This window comes from Xyrauchen texanus, chromosome 9, assembly GCF_025860055.1.
Source record: "Xyrauchen texanus isolate HMW12.3.18 chromosome 9, RBS_HiC_50CHRs, whole genome shotgun sequence".
In the NCBI taxonomy this organism is placed as follows: Eukaryota; Metazoa; Chordata; class Actinopteri; order Cypriniformes; family Catostomidae; genus Xyrauchen; species Xyrauchen texanus.
In genome coordinates, this window is record NC_068284.1 from 12,017,455 (window position 1) to 12,031,303 (window position 13,849).

The following is a 13,849-nucleotide window of genomic DNA, read 5'->3' on the forward strand; positions in this document are numbered from 1 at the left end:
TTCGAACTCATGACTCCAGGTGTGGTAGTCAGCGTCTTTTCCTCGCTGACCTACCCAGACCCATATATAGAACACTATAAATGTTGTTACAAATTTTGTGAAATTAACATGGACACAACGATTACATTTTTGGACATGACACGTGTATTTTTAAGTAGATTATACTCTATCCAGTTTCCAGTTCAGACTACCTTATTTATCAATGACCCACACATGTCATGTATTTGAATGAGAATTGCATTGTTTTTCAGGATTTATAATGATCATTGCCTGTTGTCTGTTTTTTTGCTTATTACCTTGCAGAGAGTTAGAAAACAAGGAGTCAAATGAGACATCCTCCACAACATCCTTTTTGCCACGAGTGACAGCCATAGTAGGCTATTCTAAAAACTTTGTCTGTTCCGCTGGTCCCAGCACTGTGTATTTGTTTGAGAAAACAGAGGAGAAGAGCCAGTACAAGAAGACCAAAGAGATAAAGGTGCCACGATCACATGCGCACATTTACATTAGTGTGCCATGTGTTGACATTTTGGATGGTTCAATCAATTGTTATTTACAATGATGAGAGTTGATTTATGACATTCATTACCAGGGGGTTAGTGACACTTAACAGGAATTGAAAGCTGGAAAGACGCTTTGCTAATTTCATAACTAGATTGTGGAATTTCATGTCCAGATTCCTCCAGAGCAGTTCACTGAGTCCACTCCTGCAGCGCCCCAAGAAATCTGCTCTTTGTGCTTAAGTCCATCAGAGGACACTCTGGCCATCAGTACAGACCGTGGGCAGCTCTACAGCATCACTCTGTCCCTAGCCGAACTCAGCAAGGTGCTCTCTGCCTTGCACATCTTTACTCTGTACTTTATTCGTGATGCTATCTACTATTTTTGATTGTAAATTTCCATGTTTTCTCATAATACCAGTAATAATTGAACTCTTTTCCTTTTGTTTCATCAGGGTGATTATGCTCAGTTTGAGTACCTGTCTCAGTCGTACCACTCTGCTGTTATCACTGGTTTATCCACCTGTATACGCAAACCACTCATCGCCACCTGCTCTTTGGACCGCTCAGTGCGCATCTGGAATTTTGAGACTAAGTACGTCTAGCCTTGACAGAGTCAGTAGGTTTTTTTCACTGCTTTATTCACCCAAATGAACAGTTTTACTGATGCTTGTAACCTGTAAACAGACAGAAATAGTAATAGTAGTATAGTATTTTTAAAAACATGTTTAAAATGATGTACACTCACAAGAGATGAAGACTGTAGTCATATCAGTCTTAGAAAAAAAGCTGCATTATTCCACAAATGATGATGGGTGCACATTCAGGATTATGATTACTCAAGGATGAGGTGTTGGAGCGATGGCTGCTGGAAATGGGGTCTGTCTAGATTTGATCAAAATGACTTTTTTAAATAGTGATTATGCTGTTTTTTACATCAGTAATATCCTGACTATACTTTGTGATCAGTTGAATGCCACTTTGGTGAATTAAAGTACCAATTTCCTTCCTACACTGCAATGTGGCAGCGAACATAAACATAAACTTTACTGAGTGCACCTTTAAATGTGCTCATTGTCTCATATAGTGAGGTAGCTTTGTTTAAAATGTTAATTTGGTCATTTTGGTCTTTGTAAAAATCCTGCTCCAGATTAATTGGAATTGAAAAGTTTAGCTAAGAGTTAATTTGCTAAATCATGACACATTCATAAAATATGTCTCTTGGTAAATATTACCACAAATTGAACAAAAAGTAAGTAATGATGTTGTCTAAACCTTTAATCATAGATTTAGGTTTAGTTTTAGATTTAGTAAAGATGTGTTAAAGCACTTTTGCTGTAACATCCTCATATATTTATCTATTTAATTTCTTACATTTGAGATAACAACATTTAGCTCAAAGGGATAGTTCACCCAGAAATGAAAATTCTCTCATTATTTACTCACACTCATGCCATCCCAGAAGTGTATGACTTTCTTTATTTTGCAGAACACATATGAAGATTTTTAGAACAATATTTCAGCTCTGTATGTCCATACAATGCAAGTGAATGGTGTCCAGAACTTTTGAAGGTTCAAAAAGCATATAATGGCAGCATAAAAGTAATTAATACGTCTCCAGTGTTTAAATCCATACCTTCAGAAGTAATATGAGAGGTGTGGACTAGAAACAGATCAATATTTAAGTATTTTTCTATATAAATCACTGCATTAACTTTCACATTCTTTTGTTTTTGTCAATTCACATTCTTCATGCATATTGCCATCTATTGGGCAGGGAGGAGAATTTATAGTAAAAAGGACTTAAATATTGATCTGTTTCTCCACACTTATCATATCACTTCTAAAAACATGGATTTAAACAGTGGAGTCAAATGGATTACTTTTATGCTGCCTTTATAAGCTGTTTGGACCTTCAAAGTTCTGGTCACCATTCACTTGCATTGTATGGACCTACAGAGCTGAAATATTCTTCTAAAAGTTCGTTTGTGTTCAGTAGAAGAAAGTAAGTCACACATATCTGGGATGGCATGAGGGTGAGTAAATTATGAGAACATTTTCATTTTGGAGGGATTCTCACAAAACCATTCAAAAAATGTCCTGGTCCTTTTTTACTACAAAGAAAATCAAAAGAAACAAATAAGAAATTATATTTTGCAGATAGAAAGTGAAGCATATTTTAGGGTTCATACATTAAGATTTATTTTGACATTTTGACATTGTTTTTATGACAGTTAGACACATTTTAATTCCTATTTCTCATTACCACAATTGCGAAACATTTATACATCATAGTAATTCTCACTTTGTACTGCCTTTCAATTTAGCTGATTTTAATTAAAAAACTAATCATTGTACAACATAATGTAATACAGCACACAAATGACTGAGTTACACCGAAGAGACTCATTTAAAGCCATGAGAATAGGAAAAGTAAAAAGTCAAGGTGTGTTGAAGTAATACAAGTTTGGGGGGTAAAATGAGTGTAACTATCATGTAATTAATGTCACAATATAAAAATGTCATTGGCCCTAAAATTGGTTTCATTTTCTATATGCAAAATATATTTTTATTTGTTGGAATAAGTGAGGTGCAATGACTTCCAGTGCAAACCCGCCAGGACAACTGGTCTAAGCATGCCTTTTCAGCCAGGTATTTTGATAGTGACTGTAGAGTGTGGGTGTGTTGGTGTTGTCCAGTGTTTTAGAAATGTATAAGGAGTTCCAGGTGGAGGCCTACAGTATCGCTCTTCACCCCACTGGACTCTACATCCTGGTGGGATTTGCAGACAAACTCCATCTCATGGATCTGCTCATTGATGACATCAGGTCGTTCAAAGAGTTCACTGTACGCAGTTGCCGTGAGGTACGTCTCTAGCAAGAATGGGTCTGTGTGTATGATGTGTTTGTGTGGTTGTCTGCATTGCTCAAATTTGGTCCATTTGGTCATCGGTCCATTCATATCTGGAAAATTTAAAAAAAGTTATGCTGTCTTCAATATCAACCCTGATCCAAGTCTAATAATCTCATGCATATAACTTTTGGACTGTTAATGCTGAAATTGAAGACTGTGGTGGCTAATTTACCATACTTTTGTCCTAAGTGTGTATTTAGCCATGGAGGTCACTTGTTTGCTGCTGTCAACGGAAACGTGATCAACATCTACTCCACTACCACATTTGATGATGTCCTGAATTTGAAAGGACACAATGAAAAGGTATGTTTAAAAACCATTACACCTTGTTATTACAGCAGTGCATATGCCTTGGAAGTAATTATCTGTGTAACCAAATCACAGAGAGGTCAGTCCTATGCAGTGTTCATTTTGTTAATGAAATTGCTGATGAAAATAAGGGTTTTTTGATTTTGTCTACGATATCAAAAACGACACAAAAACATGACATGTTTGATACATGTTTAACTAATTATAATAGTTTATAAATTTTTCAAAGTTTGGTTGTTTGGTCTATTACAGTTGATAGATGTGTACTGAATGTCAATTTGCACATTATCGTTTTTTTTTTTTTTGCACCATATTTTTGTTTATTTAAATTTTAACATTTTAGGGTAATTTGACTAAAATGAATGAATATGATATCAGTAAAAATCAACAAAAGACAAAAACTATGAGTAAAATAAAAAAATATATGAAAATTAACACTTAATCTATGACTAAATTCTTTGATGGCTCAAGGAAGAATTACCACATGACACTGGGTCTCATTCACTAATAAATAATATAACCAGGGACACACTTTATATTAGGTGCCTTTAAATACTATGTACTTAAGCATGTGATACAATATATTTATTATGTACATACGCATTGTTGCATTGCACTTACATTTAAAGTACCTGGATTTAATAACTAGGTTTGGGATCGATGCGTGAAATCGGAAGATTTTTCAGATGATTATCGATATACATCTGGATTTTTTCAGATATAAATAGAGCTGCTTGTTGCACAATAGTCTTTGTCTCTTCAGACATCTCAACCCATCTTTGGTAAAGTGTGAGCAGCAGGGTAAATTAAAGGAGGTCTGCAGCAAACAAATGCATCTGGCAGACAACATGGCATGTTCTAAAATTAGAAACAATTATTTATTTTCTACAGAGGTACGCACACACCACCAATGCTCAGTGTCAACATTCTGAATTGCCACAGATAGTTTTCCATTAAATTTGACTCAAATCATTATCAAAGGACAAAGATTATTTACTCTAGCCATCACTGGATGATATATTGTGTATAAGTATCTTTCATATAGCCTACACAATGTATTTTTAGTTACAAGTATGTCGTTTTGTGGTTTGACAGCTTGATTGAAAGACCTATTCATGGCTACACACAGAGAAATTGCATAATACACGTTGCAATAACATTAGTTTCACTAACCTGCAAAATCATCAACGTCATTTACAAAAGTACAAAAACCTTTGTTACTTTGGACTGCTATCTGTGCTGCTTCAGCTTGTCCTGTGTGTGTGTGTGTGTGTGTGTGTGTGTGTGTGTGTGTGTGTGTGTGAGCGTGTATTTATCACTTTGTGGGGACCAAATGTCCCCATAAGGATAGTAAAACCTGAAATTTTTGACCTTGTGGGGACATTTTGTTGGTCCCCATGAGGAAAACAGCTTATAAATCATACTAAATGATGTTTTTTGAAAATGTAAAAATGCAGAAAGTTTTCTGTGAGGGTTAGGTTTAGGGGTAGGGTTAGGTTTAGGGAATAGAATATAAAGTTTGTACAGTATAAAAACCATTATGTCTATGGAAAGTCCCCATAAAACATGGAAACACAACATGTGTGTGTGTGTGTGTGTGTGTGTGTGTGTGTGTGTGTGTGTGTGTGTGTGTCGTGACTGCGACTGCGACTGCAACTGCAACCACCTTCAGTAAATGGTATATTGCCCTCTTGTGGTCTCCCAATGCTATTACAACAACAGAGGCCAACTGAGTGAATTGGAAAGCATCCCAAATGGGCTTCTAATTTAAATGTCGGCTAATTTTAATATATTGATAAAATAATGTACCGATCAATAATCAATATACCGATATTTTATGATATCCATATAAATTCCTGATCATCCATAAAAATGTGAATAGTTTGAGAATTTTGCAGATCAACATATAGTTACACAAAAAAATGCAAAAATAAATATTTTATTCGAATGTTGGTACATAGTAGCTAAATACACCTAATATAAAGTGGGACCTGTTTTGTGTGAACAAAGTTCTTATCCATAATTATCGTCGGATTCACATTCTTATCTTCATTCATTTTATGAAGGAGTGCATTCCTGCAATTAGTAATTTGCAATAAATGATCTCTATGAATTGGCGTTCTGCAGAAATTCTTCTGTACAATGTCACTCTTTGCAAACATAACCTTAAAGATGTGATCTCACCTAAAAACATCACAACAAGATCTTTGACCAAAACCAAGTGGGGAATTCACTAATAAAATTAATCATACCGCATGCTTTCATCTGGCTGTAATAACATGATGTAAATTGCAGCAGGTAAATTCGTCCCCAAGTGTCATTCTCAAATATAAAACAATAAAAACTTTTATTTAGGCCTTACTTTTATGCAGAAAATTCTTAGAACAAGCTACAACACACATCTTTTTTATTTTCCATGTTTTTATTGCTTCAAGGGTCTGTGATTTTTGTGCATGTAGGATTTCAATTGATTCAAAATGTTATAGTAATTAGTGCAAACAAATTTATTGATGAAATAGGATTTCTACACACAAAATAGTCATACACAGGTTTTACACACAGTGCTTATGCAAGGTTAGTAAATGAGGCACAGTATTACAGTTTATATATTATTGTGCCTCAGGTGCGGTCCATAGCATTCAGTGCTGACGACAGTCATCTGGTGTCGTGTGGCATGGACGGAGCCGTCTACGAGTGGAACACTCTCAGTGGACAGCGTGAGTCAGAGAGTGTGCTGAAGTCCTGCAGCTACACCGGGGTGACCATCTCTCCTGACGCCAAGACATTCTTCGCTGTTGGGACAGATTGCACTCTGAAGGAAATTCAAGATTGTCAGGTGAGCATAGTAATGCAGTCTCAAAGACTCATCAGAGTTTTCAAAAGAAGAATCACTTTGATTCACTATGCGTGCTACAGAATTGTTAAATATATAAACTATTTGCCTTAACACAGTTTAAAAACAGTCATGTTTGGGTGAACTATTCCTTTATTTTTGTTCTGCAGATCCTTAAGGAAGTTCCTGCACATGATGTGGTTTGTACCACTGTTGCCATGTCTCGTTCAGGACGAGCCCTCTTCGTTGGAACCTCCATTGGGACCGTGAGGGTCATCAAATACCCTCTACCTATTCAGATGGACTGGCTAGAGTACCAGGCCCATGCTGGTCCTGTCACTAAGGTTCTGTTCATGCTTCTACAATTGGTTTCAATTAAGTATCCTTTGAATTTCCATATAAAGGTCAAATGTATTTTTATTGATTCTGTCATTTCATGTTATTTGTCCATAGATGGCTATCACGTTTGATGACCAGTTCCTCCTAACAGTCTCAGAGGATGGGTGTCTCTTCATCTGGAAAATCATTGACAAAGTGGGACAAGGATTGAAGAGACAGAAGGAATTAACGTACGCTGAAGAGATCCTCATCACCAAGTCAGATCTTGAGGAAAAGGTAACCTAGATTTTTAGATTGGTGGCAGTGCAAAACCGTCAAAATGCTAGTGTCGGTATGGTTGCCTCTAGGATATTATGGTCCCTAAATGGCTCAGGTTTTTTAAACAATTTTATTATCAGACTGATCACTTAGCCTTAACAAGCTGCATAATTTAAGGCAGGAGTCGGCAACCTTTTTGACATGAAGTGCCATTTTTAATTTTCCTTAATCACTGTACCAATAATTACTTGAATAAAATTTTAATGTTACCATATGAAGCAAATTTTTATGTAATAAAATAGTCAAAATCCTAAGTCTGTTTGAACCGCACTATGTGTGTTTGTTTTTTTCCCTTAATAGTGTAGTTTTAGTTTACAAGTCACCTTCTTGTGGTTTAAAGGGATAGTTCACTCAAAAATGAAAACTCTCAAAGTCACACACATCTGGTATAAATGATGAGGTAATGAGAGAAATTTAATTTCTGAGTGAACTATCCCTTTAAATAGCGTGCATGCTGGGTTGGAAATCTAAAATATTGATTGTGTTTTATCATGTGTTATTCTGAAAGTAAAAAGCAAGATATAAAATAAAAAAACTAAGGATCATACGTTTAACCACACAGCATGACCGTCACAAAGTGGACGTGTTTACAACTCCCTATGTTGTGCCAATAACTTACTTCAGACTCCCTGCCACCTGATTTGCCATTTTCCTTAAAGCCCAAATGTCATGTCTGACCCTCCAATCATCTCTATCTGGACCTCTGATTTTAATAAGTCTGATCATCAGAACGCTCTCTGTACTACACTTAGTGGTGAGTTTCACAACAATTCGTGGCACATACAACAGCAGATCTGGACTGGAGTGCATGTTTAAGTTTTTCTGGCCATAGTTAACTCACATTGTTTTTCAAAACATGAAACTGCACATTTTAGAACAGCGTGTTTGATAGCGTCGTACTCAATCAAATATATTTATGCTAATTGCTTAGCAGTGGTGCGGCATGCAATGTAAAAAAATGCAATGCAATGTGAAGGTTTTACACATTCTAAACTCTAACAGGCAAATTAGTAGACCGGGGGGTGTTAGGTTACAAATGTGGGGGCGTTTGTCAGTCATAATAATCAAATCTATCATCATGTTCCTCTTTGCATTAAAACGTTCATCTTGACAATAAATTTGTTTATATAACTTTGAAGTCTTAGCGATGCATCTGAAGTATCTGGTTTAGTAGCGTCAAATACACAGGCGGAGGCACAACCTCAGCTAATGTACCTGCTTGGCTCCATAGATGGATATGGCTCAATGGACAGAGCAGCGCAAGCGTAAAGCTCTTAAAGCTCAAGCTCTTTAACTCACAGCTTTGTGAGAATCAGTGAGAATATTATTATACAATATTAAATAATTTTAAATAAATGTATTTATTATTAGTTTCTGTCTACGCATTTTAACTTTATAGGCTCCAGATATAGCCCCCTATCTGCTTGAATTCAAGAAATGCACAGTTTGGTCTCACATACATGATGCTTGTTACGATGCAGGAGGAGGCAGACAAGGGGTTGGATCTAAATACAGTGTACTTTATTTGGAGACGGTGAAAACTGAACGGACAAAACAAAAACAAAGGAAATACCCGCAATGGGGAAATAAAACATAAACACGGGAAACATGAAAGGTTGAACCGGCAGGATAAACATAGGAAGAGCACGGAGATAGGCGTCCACAAACATCAACAATCGACAGGGGAATGAAGAAACAGCAGGGTTAAATACACAGGAGACATGATGATAACAAAACGAGACACAGGTGAGAACAATGATGCAATGATGATATCAGGGAATTGTGGGAAGTGTAGTTTTTAGACAGACAAGTGAAACACGGGGCAGACAACAAGGAAAACGTGACATGGAATATGATCAGTGACGAGTGAAACAGAAAACAAGGGGGAGACAACAAGGGAATCGTGACAACGCTTAAGCCTGCTGAATTTATTAACAAAATGTAAAAATTATGCAGTTCATCTAAGTTGAGCAAATTAAGCAGATAAGGGAATTAAGTTCATCAAAAAAAAGGTTGAGAACCACTGAGTTAGAGTAAAAGTGTTTTGATATCATAACATATCAGTGTGTATGTAATAGTGTGAAAAATAAGTGTATAAATATAAAGTCATAATCAGTGTGATTTGTGTGAAAGTGAATAAAAAGCACAGTTGCTGTAGTGCCTCTATTGTTAATTTCACTAGGTAACTGCAGCAAAATGTAGAAAGCAGCACGTAAAACGTCCTAGTTACTTCCATAACCTCCATTCCCCGATGGAGGAAACGAGACGTTGTGTTGATGAAGTGACACAAGGGTCACTCTTGGGAGCCCGAGACATCTCTGATCTTTGATAAAAGGCCAATGGGAATCGGTGAGTGGTATTTGCAAGCCACTCCCCCGCACATATGGGTATAAAGGAGCTGGCGTGCGACCCGCTCATTCAGGTTTTGTGCTGAGGAGCCATGAGAGAAGGTCCCGGCCATTTCAGCGGGTAGTCCAGCGTTGTGGCAGGAGGGACACAACATCTCGTTCACTCCATCAGGGAACGGAGGTTACGGAAGTAACCAGGACATTCCCTATCTGTCACTCACTCGATGTTGTGTCAATGAAGTGACACTAGGGGTCCCCTACAAAAACGGCACAACTAGCTGGACTGTGTTATGTGAACTGGCATTGCGTGCCGCGTAGCCAGCGCACCAGGCCAACACGTAACCTCCCCTGACGCTGTTATGAGCGTCGAACGGTCCTTCGGGGACAAGTCAACTGCCCAAAGAAAGAATAGGGGTAGGCTAGCCCAGTCATGCCTTTCTTCCTGGGGCAGCGCTTGCAGGTTCACCACCTGATGATCAGGTCGTGCTTCCCTAAGGACTTACCGTCCACTGTGTCGTGGTGTGCTGCTATACCGGCTACATACACCTTCAAGGTGGGGGGGGGGACAACCATCCCTCCAACCTCTCCTGCAGGAAGGAAAGCACTGATCCGACTGGGCATCTCAGGGGGTCTTCACGTCGGGATGATCACCACTTAGCGAACAGATGTCACTTCATGGCATACAGGCTCCTCGTAGAGGAGGCCACCGCTGAGGATGCAATATGCTCCAGGAGCCTCTGAAATAGTTTCAGTGGAACCTCTTCTGTCTTCTGTCTGAACACCTTCAAACTGGTCTGGCCTATTCGGCGACACCTTCGAGGACTTTGCAAAGCAGTTCTCGGCAGTGAAGCTGCAGACAGAGGCCATTCAACACATCCTGCGCTGCTCAAGATCCCTCACCCCATCTGCTCTTCACCAAGGCCGTCCTCCTGCGGTGGCTGCATCTGCTCCGACACGGCCCCGCCCCGGCGTGGAGCCTCCGCAGGAAGCAGACGCCACCAGTCTCACAACCGGCTGCTAAGAAGAAGACCTCGAAGGGCCCCTGATACCACTCGGCTCCGAAAAGAAAATCGGAAAGACTGGTTTGCATGCCAGCTCCTTTATACCCGTATGCCTGGGGTAGTGGCATGCAAATATTACTTGCCAATTCCCATTGGCCTTTTATCAAAGATCAGATGTGTCTCGGGCTCCCAAGAGTGACCCCAAGTGTCACTTCATCGACACAACGTCAAGTGAGTGACAGATAGGGAACTAATTTTGCAAAAGATTTGTTATAGTAATGTTCGTTCTCATTGGCAGTTTTGGGCTATATCACCTTTGTTTTAAGTTTAATTGATAATTATAAATAATGTGGCATAGAGGTTGAGCGATATATCGGTTTTGCCGATTAATCAGTACCGATTACAGATTTCTGGAACAATGTGAGAAATTACACAAGTCCTACCCAAATGTTTAAATGTCATGCTTTTTTACCATCTATTTGCATTATTTTATGTCCAGCTGGTCACGTTTTTGCATTTGTTAGCCAGCTAAGCTGCATATTTAAAGCTAGTGACGTGAGAAAGCAAATTAATATCTTCATGCAGCCGAGAGAAATGTATAAACAAATCAGAAACACATCTGATTTCAATTAAAAATATGGATGCTCACTGTAATATGATGTGATCTACATCATAGCTTGGCACTCAAATATATATATATATATATATATATATATATATATATATATATATATATACAGTGAGGAAAATAAGTATTTGAACACCCTGCTATTTTGCAAGTTCTCCCACTTGGAAATCATGGAGGGGTCTGAAATTGTCATCGTAGGTGCATGTCCACTGTGAGAGACATAATCTAAAAAGAAAACTCCAAAAATCACAATGTATGATTTTTTAACTATTTATTTGTATGATACAGCTGCAAATAAGTATTTGAACACCTGTCTATCAGCTAGAATCAGCTAGAAAATGTCCATCTCCACTCCATTTATTATCCTAAATTAGATGCACCTGTTTGAGGTTGTTAGCTGCATAAAGACACCTGTCCACCCCATACAATCAGTAAGAATCCAACTACTAACATGGCCAAGACCAAAGAGCTGTCCAAAGACACTAGAGACAAAATTGTACACCTCCACAAGGCTGGAAAGGGCTACGGGGAAATTGCCAAGCAGCTTGGTGAAAAAAGGTCCACTGTTGGAGCAATCATTAGAAAATGGAAGAAGCTAAACATGACTGTCATTCTCCCTCGGACTGGGGCTCCATGCAAGATCTCACCTCGTGGGGTCTCAATGATCCTAAGAAAGGTGAGAAATCAGCCCAGAACTACACGGGAGGAGCTGGTCAATGACCTGAAAAGAGCTGGGACCACCGTTTCCAAGGTTACTGTTGGTAATACACTAAGACGTCATGGTTTGAAATCATGCATGGCACGGAAGGTTCCCCTGCTTAAACCAGCACATGTCAAGGCCCGTCTTAAGTTTGCCAATGACCATTTGGATGATCCAGAGGAGTCATGGGAGAAAGTCATGTGGTCAGATGAGACCAAAATATAACATTTTGGTCATAATTCCACTAACCGTGTTTGGAGGAAGAAGAATGATGAGTACCATCCCAAGAACACCATCCCTACTGTGAAGCATGGGGGTGGTAGCATCATGCTTTGGGGGTGTTTTTCTGCACATGGGACAGGGCGACTGCATTGTATTAAGGAGAGGATGACCGGGGCCATGTATTGCGAGATTTTGGGGAACAACCTCCTTCCCTCAGTTAGAGCATTGAAGATGGGTCGAGGGTGGGTCTTCCAACATGACAATGACCCAAAGCACACAGCCAGGATAACCAAGGAGTGGCTCTGTAAGAAGCATATCAAGGTTCTGGCGTGGCCTAGCCAGTCTCTAGACCTAAACCCAATAGAGAATCTTTGGAGGGAGCTCAAACTCTGTGTTTCTCAGCGACAGCCCAGAAACCTGACTGATCTAGAGAAGATCTGTGTGGAGGAGTGGGCCAAAATCCCTCCTGCAGTGTGTGCAAACCTGGTGAAAAACTACAGGAAACGTTTGACCTCTGTAATTGCAAACAAAGGCTACTGTACCAAATATTAACACTGATTTTCTCAGGTGTTCAAATACTTATTTGCAGCTGTATCATACAAATAAATAGTTAAAAAATCATACATTGTGATTTCTGGATTTTTTTTTTAGATTATGTTTCTCACAGTGGACATGCACCTACGATGACAATTTCAGACCCCTCCATGATTTCTAAGTGGGAGAACTTGCAAAATAGCAGGGTGTTCAAATACTTATTTTCCTCACTGTATATATATATATATATATATATATATATATATATATATATATATATATATATTGCTATTTGCACTTCTGGTTAGATGCTAACTGCATTTCATTGGCTCTGTAGTTGTATTTTGCACAATGAAAATAAAGTTGAATCTAATCTAATCTAAAAATATGTCTTCAGATCGATCACATTCTTGCGATAAAAAAGGCTAGACACAGTGCAACAAATACAGTTTAACAGAAAGCAGGTGTCTCAATATGTTTTTAAAGTTCTTTTTAAGTAGACACATCGTCTAAAAAACAGCTCTCCTACACCAGATGCTAAATAAACAAAAACAAAGGGAACGTTCGTCTAGCACACGTTTACATAGAAAACAAATGGATGGATACAAAAGCGTTCAGTGTGAACAGCCCCTTACAGTTGCTGGAGGTCTTTGGCCATTGCGTCTTGCTCTCTTATAAGTGTTTCTCAGATTAAGCAGTGAGTTGTTTAAATGCTTTGTCACTGCTATCTGTGAATATTGCAACTCATATGCATCTCACATACAAATGTGGTATTTCGCTGTTATTATGAAGTTTGAGTCTGGAGTATTAGGAATCAGAGCAACTTTTGAATTAACATTTGAATATATGAACCTACTAAAACTTTTTATTTATTTATTTTATACACATTAGTTGAAAATGAAATGCTCTTTTTTATCAGTCAGGATAGGAATATTCTATGCAATAATATAATGGTGCTGAATGGTTTATGTATTTATTGCGGCAATTTAAAAATCAGCTGACTTTAAAATAAAAATATTTGTTCATATATATTCATATTTATTTCATTTAAAAACGTACAATACATTTTCATTGTTCTGTCAGTGCTGTTTATTTACCGCTGGTTGGACGCTAGGTGGTACTATGGGGTAATTTTAATTAAAAAAAAATAATTAAGCAGGGTTAGGGTTAAGCCTACACAATAAAGTAAGACACCTTGATTTCA

The 13,849-nt window shown here is 38.2% G+C and overlaps 1 protein-coding gene across 1 annotated transcript in view; it reads left to right on the plus strand.

The window, feature by feature from the left end:
- cfap57 (cilia and flagella associated protein 57) overlaps positions 1-13,849 on the plus strand; it is a 32,103-nt gene that overhangs the window by 2,452 nt on the left and 15,802 nt on the right. Inside the window, exons 4-11 of the mRNA XM_052133526.1 lie at positions 304-478; positions 677-826; positions 956-1,095; positions 3,200-3,365; positions 3,603-3,716; positions 6,346-6,558; positions 6,726-6,899; positions 7,009-7,170. Coding sequence (XP_051989486.1) covers positions 304-478; positions 677-826; positions 956-1,095; positions 3,200-3,365; positions 3,603-3,716; positions 6,346-6,558; positions 6,726-6,899; positions 7,009-7,170 — 1,294 coding nt within the window. The remainder of the gene's footprint in view (positions 1-303; positions 479-676; positions 827-955; positions 1,096-3,199; positions 3,366-3,602; positions 3,717-6,345; positions 6,559-6,725; positions 6,900-7,008; positions 7,171-13,849) is intronic.